This window comes from Salmo salar, chromosome ssa18 (assembly GCF_905237065.1).
Source record: "Salmo salar chromosome ssa18, Ssal_v3.1, whole genome shotgun sequence".
In the NCBI taxonomy this organism is placed as follows: Eukaryota; Metazoa; Chordata; class Actinopteri; order Salmoniformes; family Salmonidae; genus Salmo; species Salmo salar.
The window spans coordinates 73,756,765-73,772,277 of record NC_059459.1 but is presented as its reverse complement, the minus strand read 5'-3'; the positions used below and the strand labels follow the sequence as shown (position 1 = coordinate 73,772,277).

Sequence of the window (15,513 nt, the reverse complement as noted above, 5' to 3'; positions counted from 1 at the left end):
AAAAAAGTGACTTACCTGTTTATCGCTCACCTGCTTCTGTTGTGTTCATGGTACTATTGTTGGTCATACACACAGTAGATACACTATAGTCTTGGAAGTGGACTTATACCGAAAGAAATCATAACATTTTACTGGAAGCCAAATATGTTTCAACCTGCCATAATTTAGGCTAGGCAGATATAGGTAAGAGTGATCATGGTGCAAAGTTGCGTTACGCCAGCTGGCCTTACACAATGTAATAGACGCTGCCGTCCACAAGATGGCGACAAAGCACTTTGCTGTGACAACTAAACATTTTTCCAAACGACAAAATTACACTTGTTCTTCTTGCCATACCGTAGAACTGGTACAAGCTGTCAACAACCGATGTGATTGTTAGATACATGCAGTGAAATTTGTAGTTAATCGATCGAAAACTGTGATTCTGTAGCTGGCAAACATCTATTATTGAGCAGAGATGGAAGCGACTGAAAAAAAGAATGCATGTAACAGTAGCGAGTTTAGAAGAAGCGAGTTATCAGACACAGAACTCGAGATTGTGGGGCAACCCTACTCCATCTCGGTGCTCAAAGTAGGCTATTGTCTGTCCCAACAGGACGGTTCTTTTCGAGCAGACGGGACTATCTCTCTCCTAACGGGACCTAGAACTATTCTAGTAGACACCGGAGGACCGTGGGACCGGGACTTTCTAGTGAAACGGCTGAAGGATAAGCGACTAGACCCGGGTGATATCAGCTTGGTGGTGGGGACACATGGCCACTCCGACCATGTTGGTAATCTGGGGCTGTTTCCAGCGGCAACAATAGTTGTGGGGTGTGACATCAGTGAGGGGGATAGGTACCTTCCTAACCAGCTGGCTGAGGGGCAACCCTATCCTATTGATGAACATGTGAGTCTGAAACTCTTCTTTTGTTCAACCCAACTCAGTGTAATCATATTCAAAAGTGTGTGTGTAACATCCATATTCAATGGTTTCCCATGCATATTCACCAACACTTTAATCAGTAACTTTACAGTGCATCATTTGCATGTTACAATAGGTACTACCTAGTACTGTGCTCTGAACCTTAATCTCTTCACCAGGTGTCAATAGTACCCACTCCGGGCCACACAGGGCGCGATGTGAGCCTTCTTGTGAAGGGAACCACAATGGGCACGGTGCTTGTTGCCGGGGACCTATTTGAGCGTTGCACTGATGACGACAGTTGGAGGGAACTGAGTGAGAATCCTGCAGTTCAGGAGGTCAGCCGACAGGAGGCGCTACGCACCTCTGATGTCATCATCCCGGGACACGGGTTGCCGTTCAGGGTCCACAGGGAGGAGGCGGACGGACGCTCCGGGTAGAAACTGTCCTGTAAAGCCCTTAGGCACAGATCAGTTTTAGCCTTCCTCTCTCTAACCGTAGCAATATGGGGGAAGAAGTGCAAAACTTTAGATCAGTGGTTAGTAGTAACCACCGATGTGTACAGTGCTTTTGGAAAGTATTCAGACCCCTTCCCTTTTTCCACATTTTGTTACGTTACAGCCTTATTATAAAATGTATTAAATATTTTTTTCTCTCATCAATCTACATGCAATACCCCATAATGACATCACAATACCCCATAATGACATCACGATACCCCATAATGACAAAGCAAAAACAGGTTTTTAGACAGTTTAGCAAATTGTTTGTAGAGCTCCGTGACAGGATTGTGTCGAGGCACAAATCTGGGGAAGGGTATAAAAACATTTCTGCAGCATTGAAGGTCCGCAAGAACACAGTGGCCTCCGTCATTCTTAAATGGAAGAAGTTTGGTACCACCAAGACTCTTCCTAGAGCTGGCCACCCGGCCAAACTGAGCAATCAGGGGAGAAGGGCTTTGGTCAGGGAGGTGTCCAAGAATCCAATTGTCACTCTGACAGAGCGCCAGAGTTCCTCTGTGGAGATGAGAGAACCTTCTAGAAGGACCACCATCTCTGCAGCACTCAACCAATCAGGCCTTTATGGGAGAGTGGCCAGACAGACGCCACTCCTCAGTAAAAGGCACATGACAGCCCACTTGGAATTTGCCCAAAGGCACCTAAAGGACTCTCAGACCAAGTGAAACAATATTCTCTGGTCTGATGAAACCAAGATTTAACTCTTTGCCCTGAATGCCAAGCGTCACGTCTGGAGGAAACCTGGCACCATCCCTACGGTGAAGCATGGTGGTGGCAGCATCATGCTGTGGGAATGTTTTTCAGGGACTGGGAGACTAGTCAGGATTGAGGGAAAGATGAACGGAGAAAAGTGCATAGAGATCCTTGATGAAAACCTGCTCCAGAGCTCTCAGGACCTCAGACTGGGGCGAAGGTTCACCTTCCAATAGGACAACGACGCTAAGTACACAGCCAAGACAATGCTGTGTCTCTGAATGTTCTTGAGTGGCCGTGCCAGAGCCCGGACTTTAACCTGAGTAAAGGGTCTGAATACTTACAGTACCAGTCAAAAGTTTGGACACACCTACTCATTCAAGGGTTTTTCTTTATTTTTTACATTTTTTTTTTACATTTTATAATAATAGTGAAGACATCACAACTATGAAATAACACGTATGAATCATGTAGTAACCAAAAAACTGTTAAAGAAATCCAAATATTTTTTATATTTCAGATTCTTCAAAGTAGCCACCCTTTGGCTTGATGACAGCTTTGCACACTCTTGGCATTCTCTCAACTAGCTTCATGAAGTAGTTACCTGGAAGGTATTTCAAATAATAAGTGTGCCTTGTTAATTTGTAGAATTTCTTTCCTTCTTAATGCGTTTGAGCCAATCAGTTGTGTTGTGACAAGGTAGAGGTGGTATACAGAAGATAGCCCTATTTGGGAAAAGACCAAGTCCATTACTTTAAGAAATGAAGGTCAGGCAATCCTGAAAATTTATTTTGAAGTTTCTTCAAGTGCAGTCGCAAAAACTATTAAGCGCTCTGATGAAACTGGCTCTCATGAGGACCGCCACAGGAAAGAAAGACCCAGAGGAGACTGTGTGAATCATGCCTTCATGGTCAAATTGCTGCAAAGAAAGCACTACTATTTTTTTTATTTGTATTTAACTAGGGAAATCAGTTAAGAACAAATTCTTATTTACAGTGACGGCCTACCCCGGCCAAACCTTAACCCGGACGATGCTGGGCCAATTGTGCACCGCCCTATGGGACTCCCAATCACTGCCGGTTGTGGTATAGCCTGGAATTGAACCAGGGTCTGTCGTGATGCCTCTAGCACAGTGCCTTAGACCGCTGCGCCACTCGGGAACCCGAAAAGAAGAAGAGACTTGCTTTGGCCAAGAAACACGAGCAATGGACATTAGACCGATGGAAATCTGTCCTTTGGTGTGATGAGTCCACATTTGAGACTTTTGGTTCCAACCGCTGTGTCTTTGTGAGATGCAGAGTAGTGGAACGGATGATCACCACATGTGTGGTTACCATTGTGAAGTATGGAGGAGGTGTGATGGTGTGGGGGTGCTTTGCTGGTGATACTGTCAGTAATTTATTTACAATTCAAGGCACACTTAACCAGCATGGCTACCACAACATTCTGCGGCATTATGCCATCCTATCTGGTTTGCGCTTAGTGGGACTATCTCTTGTTTTTCAACAGGACAATGACCCAAAACACACCTCCAGGCTGTCTAAGGGCAATTTGACCAAGAATGAGAGTGATGGAGTGCTGCATCAGATGACCTGGCCTCTACAATCACCTGACCTCAACCCAATTGAGATGGTTTGGGATGAGTTGGACTGCAGAGTGAAGGAAAAGCAGCCGACAAGGGCTCAGCATATGTGGGAACTCCTTCAACTGTTGGAAAAGCATTCCTCAAGAAGCTGGTTGAGAGAATGCCAAGAGTGTGCAAAGCTGTCGTCAATGCAAAGAGTGGCTACTTTGAAGAATCTAAAATATATAAATTATATTTTGATTGGTTTAACACTCTTTTGGTTACTATGTGATTCCATATGTGTAATTTCATAGTTTTGATGTCTTCACTATTATTCTATAATGTAGAAAATAGTAAAAAATGAAGAAAAACCATGAGTAGGTGTGTAAAACATTTGCAAAAATGTCTAAAAACCTGTTTTTTTTAATGGGGTATTTATGTGTAAACTGATGTAGACATTAATAAATGCATTTTTATAGCTTCCAAAATCTTTTTTTTTTTTTACATTGGTGGAGAAGTACCAAAATGGTTGTGCGGTGCCTCCAACACAGCGCCTCAGTCATCTAGGGTTAATACACATCATTGGGCGGTAACCTTATCTTCACCTCACAGTGACTGAATCTATGTCGGGACCTTCCACACACATATTCGACTCACACTGAAGAGATGTATTGGCCATGCGTATTAGATGGTGTGCTAGTGTGTGTCGGGACACAGTGACTGTCCACAGACCCAAACAAGATGCTGTGGTACATCTAGCCGTGGCAAGAAACTCATCACACTGGTCTGCGGTATAGGGACAGTCATCTGTGTTGATCACCTGTCTACTTTGCAAACGTGCCTTGAAATGAACCGTGTACATGGGATGTGCATGTCTCCTTGTGGCACGAGGAGGCTATGAATGGTCATTCTGTGGTGGTAGACATATTTCAACCAAAGATACTGGTGTCCTTTATTCATCTGCGGTTGAAAATTCACCATAACCCCATGACACCTCAACACAAGGTATTGTCAATGAGTTGTATCTTTCTTTCAGATACTAAGGTTTACCATCTTGGGTTAAATGCTGTAACGTTTGTGTTGTTTTCTCTTTATACTATAAACCACAGGTAACAGCTGGGGTCTAAAGAGCTTGGTGGAATGTACATTCCATAAAGTAAGTGAATTCTAATAGGGGTCAATGTTGAATGATTAAATTGGAGAGAAGGATTTCCCCCTTAGATCGGAGACAGCAGCAGAGCCCTACACGATAGTCTACAATAGTACACTATGATATATGGGCAGGTGTGGAAATGGGAAAAAGTCACTCTGGGAACTCCCCAATAAAAGATTATAGGATTCTATGTAATAAATAAGTAAATAAATGATTCCACCCCTGACTGTAATGATATCTGGGGTAAAGTTGTCTTATGGACCACTGCCTTGCCTATGATGTTTATAGGATGTTTATAATGTTGGCTAGCCTTAAGCGAACACGTCTTTCATAGCCCTCATTATGAAATCAAAACTGATTTGAATAATGAGGACATCATAAAAAGCCATTGTGAATGTTAGTCAGAGGGCCTAAGGCAGGGGCCAGGGGCCATTCAATGTAACAGTGTTGCATAACTGGGATTTGTCAACACTTAATATCAAGTGACTTGGACTCAATAAAGTAATTACTTTTTCTTCATTCATCACTAGGCTTCCCCAATTAACTAACTCAGCATTGTTCTTCCCTCTGAATCAGTATTAGCATTGTAATAATGTAGAATAGAGTTCGCCAGTTTGCAGTCCAAAAAAACGGAAATGAAACCTGTTTCGTTTAGACATTCCTATGGGGCAAATGAATGGGGAAAGAATGGAGTTTTGGGATAAACACCGAAAATAAGGTTAATGGGCTTAGGAGATATACGTTTTGTTCAATGAGATAATATCGCTCAAGTAACATGAGCTTTATAAATTATGAAGCCTTTATGTGCTTATTTTGATTACATAAATGCTTCAAAATTCACAAAAAGTGACATTAGCTGATGAAGATTATCTCATAGAACAAAACGTCTAAGTTCTTCTAAGCCTGTGTTTACAAAAGACAGTATTTTTGGCCTTCATTCATTTCCCCATAGGCTTTGGCCAACGAGCCATGGTGGAGCTCTGTTAGTTCCTACAAAAAGATGCCATTACTATTGCTTCCTAAACAAACACGTGCCTTTTCATCAACTAGGTTACTGTATTTCATAGATGGACCAACTACTCTTACATAGACCTCATTAGCCTATATATTAGGTCTAGTAAATGCATTCCTCATTGCATTGGTAAATGTAGGCTACAGATTCACAGCTGTGATGGTACATCTATAGATTTCCCAATCATCCACCTCCACTCAAGTTAGGAGATGTGCATTACTGAACCAAAAAGCCTTATAGGGTTCAATGACATGACACTCAAGCCGCTCCTTGACCCCTCTGACAATACAACATGTCACTCATGTACTGTAAGTCCTGTGAATCTTGTTCGTCCTGTCTATGTTACTCAAAACCACTGCATATTTTCACTCAAGTACACATTCAGTGCACTGGAGGGGCCTTAATCTTAGACTTAGTTATTCATTCAGGGGGTCCTGCTGCTTGTGCAATATCACTACTGGTGTTGTGATTGTTGTTGTAGTCTTCACAAGGTCCTGTTTGTTGCCATAGTGATCTCATACCAATGCAAGAACCGTAGATCCTATGTGTTCTATTTAGATGTAAAAGTACCCTCCAGTAGGTTTTAACTCCAACCCTGTTCCTGGAGAGCTACCCTCCTGTAGGTTTTCACTCCAACCCTGTTCCTGGAGAGCTACCCTCCAGTAGGTTTTAACTCCAACTCTGTTCCTGGAGAGCTACCCTCCAGTAGGTTTTAACTTCAACCCTGTTCCTGGAGAGCTACCCTCCAGTAGGTTTTAACTCCAACCCTGTTCCTGGAGAGCTACCCTCCAGTAGGTTTTAACTCCAACCCTGTTCCTGGAGAGCTACCCTCCAGTAGGTTTTAACTCCAAACATGTACCTGCTGAGATACCCTCCTGTAGGTATTAACTCCAACCCTGTTCCTGGAGAACTACCCTCCAGTAGGTTTTAACTCCAACCCTGTTCCTGGAGAACTACCCTCCAGTAGGTTTTAACTCCAACCCTGTTCCTGGAGAGCTACCCTCCTGTAGGTTTTCACTCCAACCCTGTTCCTGGAGAACTACCCTCCAGTAGGTTTTAACTCCAACCCTGTTCCTGGAGAGCTACCCTCCTGTAGGTTTTCGCTCCAACTCCAGTTGTAACTATTGATTTTATCAATCAGCTAATTATTGAGTCAGGTGTGCTAGATTAGGGTTGGAGTGAAAACCTACAGGATGGTAGCTCTCCATGAACAGGGTTGGAGAGCCCAGATCCAAATTATAAATAAATCTTGAAAGTTAGATAATCGTTAATGATCAAATGAATATATGTCACAGGATGTTTGTGTACTTTACAGGTGTGTGCTTTAATCAAAGTTATGCAACGGGTGGTTTGGAATTCCTATTATTAGAGTCTATCCTGCAACCTTGATATACTAGACAACATACACATGGCCAGTATTCATAACATTTGCCATTGTTTGCATCGTTACCTAGCAATGCACAACTACTACTACTAGCAGAGTTTCTAAATGGCTACTTTTACTACTATTACTGCTATTACTACTATTACTACTGCTATTACTACTATTACTACTATTACTACTACTATTACCACTATTACTATTACCACTACTATTACTACTACTACTACTACCATTACTACTACTACTATTACTACTGCTATTACTACTATTACTAATACCATTGCTACTATTACTACTACTATTACTACTTTTACATCTTTACTACTATTACTACTACTATTGCTACTATTACTACGATTACTACTACTATTACTATTACTACTACTATTACTATTACTACTGCTATTACTATTATTACTACTTCTACTATTACTAGTACTACTACTATTACTACTACTATTACTACTACTATTACTACTAGTACTATTACTACTACTACTACTACTACTATTATTACTATTACTACTACTATTACTACTATTATTGCTATTACTACTACTATTACTACTTTTACGTCTATTACTACTATTTCTACTATTACTATTATTACTACTTTTACTATTACTACTACTATTGCTACTATTACTATTACTACTATTACTACTTTTACATATATTACTACTATTACTACTTTTACTACTATTACTACTACTTTTACTACTATTACTGGTACTATTACTACTTTTACTACTATTACTACTTTTACATCTATTACTACTTTTACTACTATTACTACTATTACTGATACTATTACTACTTTTACATCTATTACTGCTTTTACTACTATTACTATTACCACTATTGCTACTACTATTACTACTGTTACTACTATTACTACTTTTACTACTATTACTACTTTTATTACTATTACTTCTACTACTATTACTACTACTATTGCTACTATTACTACTACTATTACTACTTTTACTACTATTACTACTATTACTGCTGCTGTTACTACTTTTACTACAATTACTGATTTTACACCTATTACTACTTTTACTATTACTACTTTTACATCTATTACTACTATTACTATTACTACTTTTACCACCTTTACTACTATCACTATTATTACTACTTTTACTATTACTATTACTACTACTATTACTACTTTTACTACTATAACCATTACTACTATTACTACTTTTTTACTACTGTTACTACTTTTACTACTACTATTACTGCTTTTACATCTATTACTGCTTTTACATCTATTACTACTTGTACATCTATTACTACTATTACTAGTAGTACTATTACTACTACTACTATTATTACTACTACTATTGCTACTTTTACATCTATTACTCCTTTTACTACTACTATTACTACTATTGCTGCTATTACTATTAGCAGTGCAAGTCGTTGTATTTTATGTCTTAAAATCAAAGCTAAGATGTTTTGTGGTTGGAATTGCAGTATGTATTTAGTTTGATAATTTAGACATGAGCTAGCAACTTTTGACAGACTGGTTTCGCTTCGTCTCGTGGCTATAACCACACACAGCCATGATACAAATTTCACAACACCTGGCCTCATGTACCTTTTGGTTAATTCAAGTTGGGTCATCAAGTTATTAATAAATAAACCTTGTGTCCTATCTGCCATCACCTGTACTGTCCCACATGCTTTACCTAACCAAACCACACCCAGTCTCTAGTTCCAATTTCATAGAGCTGGAGTATCTACCTGTACAAAGATCCCTGCACCACATCAACAACGACCTTCAACATAGTACTGCTACCCGAATAGCACCCTATTACCTATGTAGGGCACTACTTTTGCTCTGGTCAAAAATAGTGCACTATAAAGCGAATAGGGTGCTATTTGGCTTTACATCCATAAACAGTGTTTTCCTGTGTTGCGAAGATAGCTACAGTATATAATTGTACCAGTCGAGAGGATGGTTAAAACACTGCTGTTCACGCTCCCAGGTGATATCTGGATGCCCGATGAAGATCTAAGGGTGGAAACGTTGTGTCGATAAGATCACCTGGGAGCGTGCAGCGTTTTCCTTTTGATTTTTCAAGAGTTCATCGAGAACTCCAGCACCTGCAAAAAAAAAGTACCAGGATGTGCGTTTGTTCTTCAGCTTCTGGTGACTAACGTAAACGTGCAGATATGTCAGGTGTTTAAAAGTGGCCATAAAGAGTGACATTTGACCTTTCTGTCTGATGTTACGATGGTACAATGTTCTTACATATTGTAGTGACCTTAACTAATTGATGTCACCAGGCGGGCCAAAACAGGCAAACATTTCAGGCGGCCTTTCAAAATAGCATTACCATCACTTTCACAATTTCACAGTATTATTCCAACTTCATAGTGCGGAAATATACACTCTGTGGCCATTTTATTAGGTACACCCATCTAGTACCGGGTTGGGCCCCCGTTTGCCTCCAGAACAGCCTGAATCCTTTGGGGCGTGGAAGGCAGGATAGGATGAGTCCATGGACTAATGCTGCTTACGCCAAATCCTGACTCAGTATGACGCAACAGGAACCGGGATTTGCCAGACCAGGCAATGTTTTTCCACTCCTCAGTTGTCCAGTGTGGGGGATCTGGAGACGCTTTTTCTTGTGTTTAGCTGATAGGAGTGGAGCCCTATCTTAATTGGGGAGGACGGGCTTGTGGTAATGGCTGAAGCGGAATAAGTGAAACGGTATCAAATGCATGAAACACATGGTTTCCATGTGTTTGATGACATTCCATTAGTGCCGTTCCAGCCATTATTATGAGCCGTCCTCCCCTTAGCAGCCTCCTGTAGTGTGGGCATCTGCTGCAATAACCCATCCGCGATTTGCCCGTTCCGATATGCCGCTCTGCACACTGTTGTACTGCGCCGTTATTTGCCTGTTTGTGGGCTGCTTCTTAGCTTGCACGATTCTTGCCATTATCCTTCGACCTCTTATCAACGAGCTGTTTTCGCCCACAGAACTGCCACTGACTGGATGTTTTTTGTTTGTCGCGCCATTCTGGGTAAACCCAAGACACTGTTATGCGTGAAAAGCCCAGGAGGCCGGCCATTTCTGAGATACTGGAACCCGCTCGCCTGGCACCGACGATCATACCACGTTTTTTGTTTCTTTTTCACCATTTTAATTGAAAACGATCACTCTAAGGTACTTCACTAACCAGGTTTCCATCCAACCTTTTTATGCGAGTAAAGTACATGTTGGATAAAAAATGTCATGACAGGCCTGATGGAAACAGAAAATGTGTCAGTTAACTTTCCAAATGTCCACAAAACTAAATACGCTAGACAAGGTGGGATCTTTTTGTGTCGGTAAAATTCATTATGAGAGAATTGTCTGCAGAAACTCTTAAGATGCACAAATATTGATATAATAACCATCATATGGAAGTGAATGTTGTGTGGTCTTCCCACTACGACTCGCTGGGAAAGCATGCAGTTCGTTAGGCTACAGATGAAATAAGTGATGAACTTCACAGGGTGGTGAAAGGGCAAGGTGGTGAGCTTGATGCTCCTTTCCAATACATATTACAGGTGTTATTCTGGTGACATGATGATCTATGTTTGGCTGCCCGTTTGACAAATAAAATGAATCTCGCTCTTTAGTCCATAATAATGTCATCATGTAGGCTATACATGTACGCTTTGGCGTATGTGCCAATACCGGAGTGGGCACACTATATAATGGCATTTTTTTGTTGAGAAAACCATCAGTAGAGTTGAAAATGCGCTGAAAACCCATTTAACTTGTATTTTTTTTATTCGGTACATGGTAATTTAACCGCAAAAAGTATTTTTATGTGCACTCACTTTGATGGAAGTCACTTTGATGGAAACATCTCTCTGGTGGGGAAATGTGCATATTGTTATTATGCAGATTCTAGAATATTTGCATGAAAATCTGTCGCCAATTAGATGGAAACCTAGCTACTGTTACCCAGAAATAATTTGATATTGTTATCAAATCAAATTTATTTATATAGCCCTTCTTACATCAGCTGATATCTCAAAGTGCTGTACAGAGACCCAGCCTAAAACCCCAAACAGCAAGCAATGCAGGTGTAGAAGCACGGTGGCTAGGAAAAGCTCCCTAGAAAGGCCAAAACCTAGGAAGAAACCTAGAGAGGAACCAGGCTATGAGGGGTGGCCAGTCCTCTTCTGGCTGTGCCGGGTGGAGATTATAACAGCACATGGCCAAGATATTCAAATGTTCATAAATGACTGTCATGGTCAAATAAAAAGAATCATAGTAGTTGTCGAGGGTGCAACAAGTCAGTAACACAAGAGTAAGTGTCAGTTGGCTTTTTCATAGCCGATCTTTGAGAGTATCTCTACCACTCCTGCTGTCTCTAGAGAGTTGAAAACAGCAGGTCTGGGACAGGTAGCACGTCCGGTGAACAGGTCAGGGTTCCAGCAGGTCTGGGACAGCAGGCCTGGGACAGGTAGCACGTCTGGTGAACAGGTCAGCGTTCCATAGCCGCAGGCAGAACAGTTGGAACTGGAGCAGCAGCACGGCCAGGTGAACTGGGGACAGCAAGGAGTCATCAAGCCAGGTAGTCCTGAGGCATGGTCCTAGGGCTCAGGTCCTCCGAGAGAGAGAAAGAGAGAAAGAGAGAATTAGAGAGAACATATTTAAATTCACACAGGACACCGGAAAAGACAAGAGAAATACTCCAGATGTGACAGACTGACCCAAGCCCCCCGACACATAAACTACTGCAGCATAAATACTGGAGGCTGAGACAGGAGGGGTCAGGAGACACTGTGGCTCCATCCGATGAAACCCCCGGACAGGGCCAAACAGGTAGGATATAACCCCACCCACTTTGCCAAAGCACAGCCCCCACACCACTGGTTATAAAAACATCTGCATTGGACCATTGCACCACGAACTTGCTACAATATCATGAGAGCCCGTGCAACTGAGCAACTTGAATACAGTGAGGGAAAAAAGTATTTGATCCCCTGCTGATTTTGTATGTTTGCCCACTGACAAAGAAATTATCAGTCTATAATTTTAATGGTAGGTTTATTTGAACAGTGAGAGACAGAATAACAACAACAAAATACAGAAAAACGCATGTCAAAAATGTTATAAATTGATTTGCATTTTAATGAGGGAAATAAGTATTTGACCCCCTCTCAATCAGAAAGATTTCTGGCTCCCAGGTGTCTTTTATACAGGTAATGAGCTGAGATTAGGAGCACACTCTTAAAGGGAGTGCTCCTAATCTCAGTTTGTTACCTGTATAAAAGACATCTGTCCACAGAAGCAATCAATCAATCAGATTCCAAACTCTCCACCATGGCCAAGAACAAAGAGCTCTCCAAGGATGTCAGGGACAAGATTGTAGACCAACACAAGGCTGGAATGGGCTACAAGAACATCGCCAAGCAGCTTGGTGAGAAGGTGACAACAGTTGGTGCGATTATTTCGTAAATGGAAGAAACACAAAAGAACTGTCAATCTCTCTCGGCCTGGGGCTCCATGCAAGATCTCATCTCGTGGAGTTGCAATGATCATGAGAACGGTGAGGAATCAGCCCAGAACTACACAGGAGGATCTTGTCAATGATCTCAAGGCAGCTGGGACCATAGTCCCCAAGAAAACAATTGGTAACACTACGCCGTTAAGGACTGAAATCCTGCAGCGCCCGCAAGGTCCCCCTGCTCAAGAAAGCATGTATACATGCCCGTCTGAAGTTTGCCAATGAACATCTGAATGACTCAGAGGACAACTGGGTGAAAGTGTTGTGGTCAGATGAGACCAAAATGGTGCTCTTTGGCATCAACTCAACTCGCCGTGTTTGGAGGAGGAGGAATGCTGCCTATGACCCCAAGAACACCATCCCCACCGTCAAACATGGAGGTGGAAACATTATGCTTTGGGGGTGTTTTTCTGCTAAGGGGACAGGACAACTTCACCGCATCAAAGGGACGATGGACGGGGCCATGTACCGTCAAATCTTGGGTGAGAACCTCCTTCCTTCAGCCAGGGCATTGAAAATGGGTCGTGGATGGGTATTCCAGCATGACAATGGCCCAAAACACACGGCCAAGGCAACAGTGGCTCAAGAAGAAGCACATTAATAAAGGTCCTGGAGTGGCCTAGCCAGTCTCCAGACCTTAATCCCATAGAAAATCTTTGGAGGGAGCTGAAGGTTCGAGTTGCCAAACGTCAGTCTCGAAACCATAATGACTTGGAGAAGATCTGAAAAGAGGAGTGGGACAAAATCCCTCCTGAGATGTGTGCAAACCTGGGGGCCAACTACAAGAAATGTCTGACCTCTGTGATTGCCAACAAGGGTTTTGCCACCAAGTACTAAGTCATGTTTTGCAGAAGGGTCAAATACTTATTTCCCTCATTAAAATGCAAATCAATTTATAACATTTTTGACATCTGTTTTTTTGGATATTTTTGTTGTTATTCTGTCTCTCACTGTTCAAATAAACCTGCCATTAAAATTACAGACTGATAATTTCTTTGTCAGTGGTGCAAATGTACAAAATCAGCAGGGGATCAAATACTTTTTACCCTCACTGTACATACCCAACATAAATAAATATTTCAGAAATAAATATTAAGTGTATCTATATAGGATCACTGTACTTAATTGTTGTAAATTACACCAATAATTAAGAAAATACAAATTTAAAAACGATTTTTTAAATTGCAAATTTGTTTTGATTACATAATTTCCCTTTTGTGTGAGTTTGTGTTAAAACACATGCTAGCTTTACAGAGTTCTCTATACGTGTGTGTGTATACTTTAACTGATGGAATGGGTTTGGATGCTCATTGGATTATAGATTAACAGTATAGCTCTATACTGTATGACTCACTGTGTGTGTGAGTCCAATCACTGTACTGATGGGAGAGTGAAGGTCAAAGGTTATTTAAAGGTTTTGATTTCAGTCACAAAAAAGTTACAAAAGACAAACTATCAGCTCTTTGTCAGAATTTTAGTTAGGATGACAGCTATAACAATGTTGTTCAATTATTATAAGATGAATTTGTTTGCGTTGTATAATGTATAGTGTTAAAGATGTTTGTACAGTATTTATTCAAATAACTGTTCAAATGCAAAAGGGACATTTTGATCATTCTAGGCCTAGTTACATGGTCTGTAACCTGAATTTCTGATGTGCATTTATGTGTGAGAAATCAGCGTATGCGCTTACGTGTTGAATGTACATGTTCCCATGGAGACAGCAACCTTGGTCTCTCTTGACCTCTTGGTTGGCCAATCCAAGCGGACTATTATGTGTTCAGATGGTGAAACATAAATATGTACAAAATGGAAAAATACCAAAGGCATGCCCAAACTAAAGACTTCAAAAACCAAGCAGCAGCCTCTCCAAGCTGGCAGTCTGACTGACGATCACCTTAACTGGCAGAACCTGTTGTTATTATCAACCAGGTTCAGCAGCTGGACAAGGTGAGTAGTGTGGATATTGTGTTTGTCTATCTCCCAACATTAACCTAAGTTACCGTATCCAACGAAAGTCAAACATAAGAACTGAATAGAACAGGAAATCCTGCAGGGGGACCAAAGTCTTTAATCAAAGTATTTCCAGTACCTTTTTTTACACCCTAATATGGCCGTAACTGATTAATCATTTCTCAAATTTTACACACTCCAGACAATCTTACTCGCCATTCCCGAAAGAAGATCAGAGGGGAGAAGGAAATCAATAGAGGGGAATAGTGGTGGTCAGACAGATGAAAAGAGAGGGTAAGAAAGAAAGAAAGACCGATACAGAACAGTTTACAGAGAGACAGTTGTTTAGTTTAGTTTATTAGGTTATCCATTAGCTACTGCACATGCAGCAGCTACTCTTCCTGGTGTCCACATAAAACTTACAAATACATGACAAAGTACAGAACAGTAATAGACAACATAGGATATTACATTAAATTTAAAATAAAATAGGAGTTATACACTGCTCAAAAAAATAAAGGGAACACTTAAACAACACAATGTAACTCCAAGTCAATCACACTTCTGTGAAATCAAACTGTCCACTTAGGAAGCAACACTGATTGACAATAAATTTCACATGCTGTTGTGCAAATGGAATAGACAACAGGTGGAAATTATAGGCAATCAGCAAGACACCCCCAATAAAGGAGTGGTTCTGCAGGTGGTAACCACAGACCACTTCTCACTTCCTATGCTTCCTGGCTGATGTTTTGGTCACTTTTGAATGCCGGCGGTGCTTTCACTCTAGTGGTAGCATGAGACGG

At 41.1% G+C, this 15,513-nt stretch overlaps 1 protein-coding gene across 1 annotated transcript; it reads left to right on the top strand.

The window, feature by feature from the left end:
• Positions 1-332: 332 nt before the first annotated feature.
• mblac1 (metallo-beta-lactamase domain containing 1) lies at positions 333-1,562 on the top strand. Its single transcript, XM_014156383.2, has 2 exons — positions 333-889; positions 1,084-1,562. Exons 1-2 carry the CDS (start codon positions 458-460, stop codon positions 1,342-1,344), a joined length of 693 nt encoding a protein of 230 aa, XP_014011858.1. The 5' UTR covers positions 333-457; the 3' UTR covers positions 1,345-1,562.
• Positions 1,563-15,513: the final 13,951 nt, after the last annotated feature.

Bases quoted from the DNA above. Each gene is read 5' to 3' on its own strand.
- mblac1 (XM_014156383.2), top strand. From the start codon at position 458: ATGGAAGCGACTGAAAAAAAGAATGCATGTAACAGTAGCGAGTTTAGA. The intron at 890-1,083 runs GTGAGTCTGAAA...TCTCTTCACCAG, and splicing joins CCTATCCTATTGATGAACAT to GTGTCAATAGTACCCACTCC.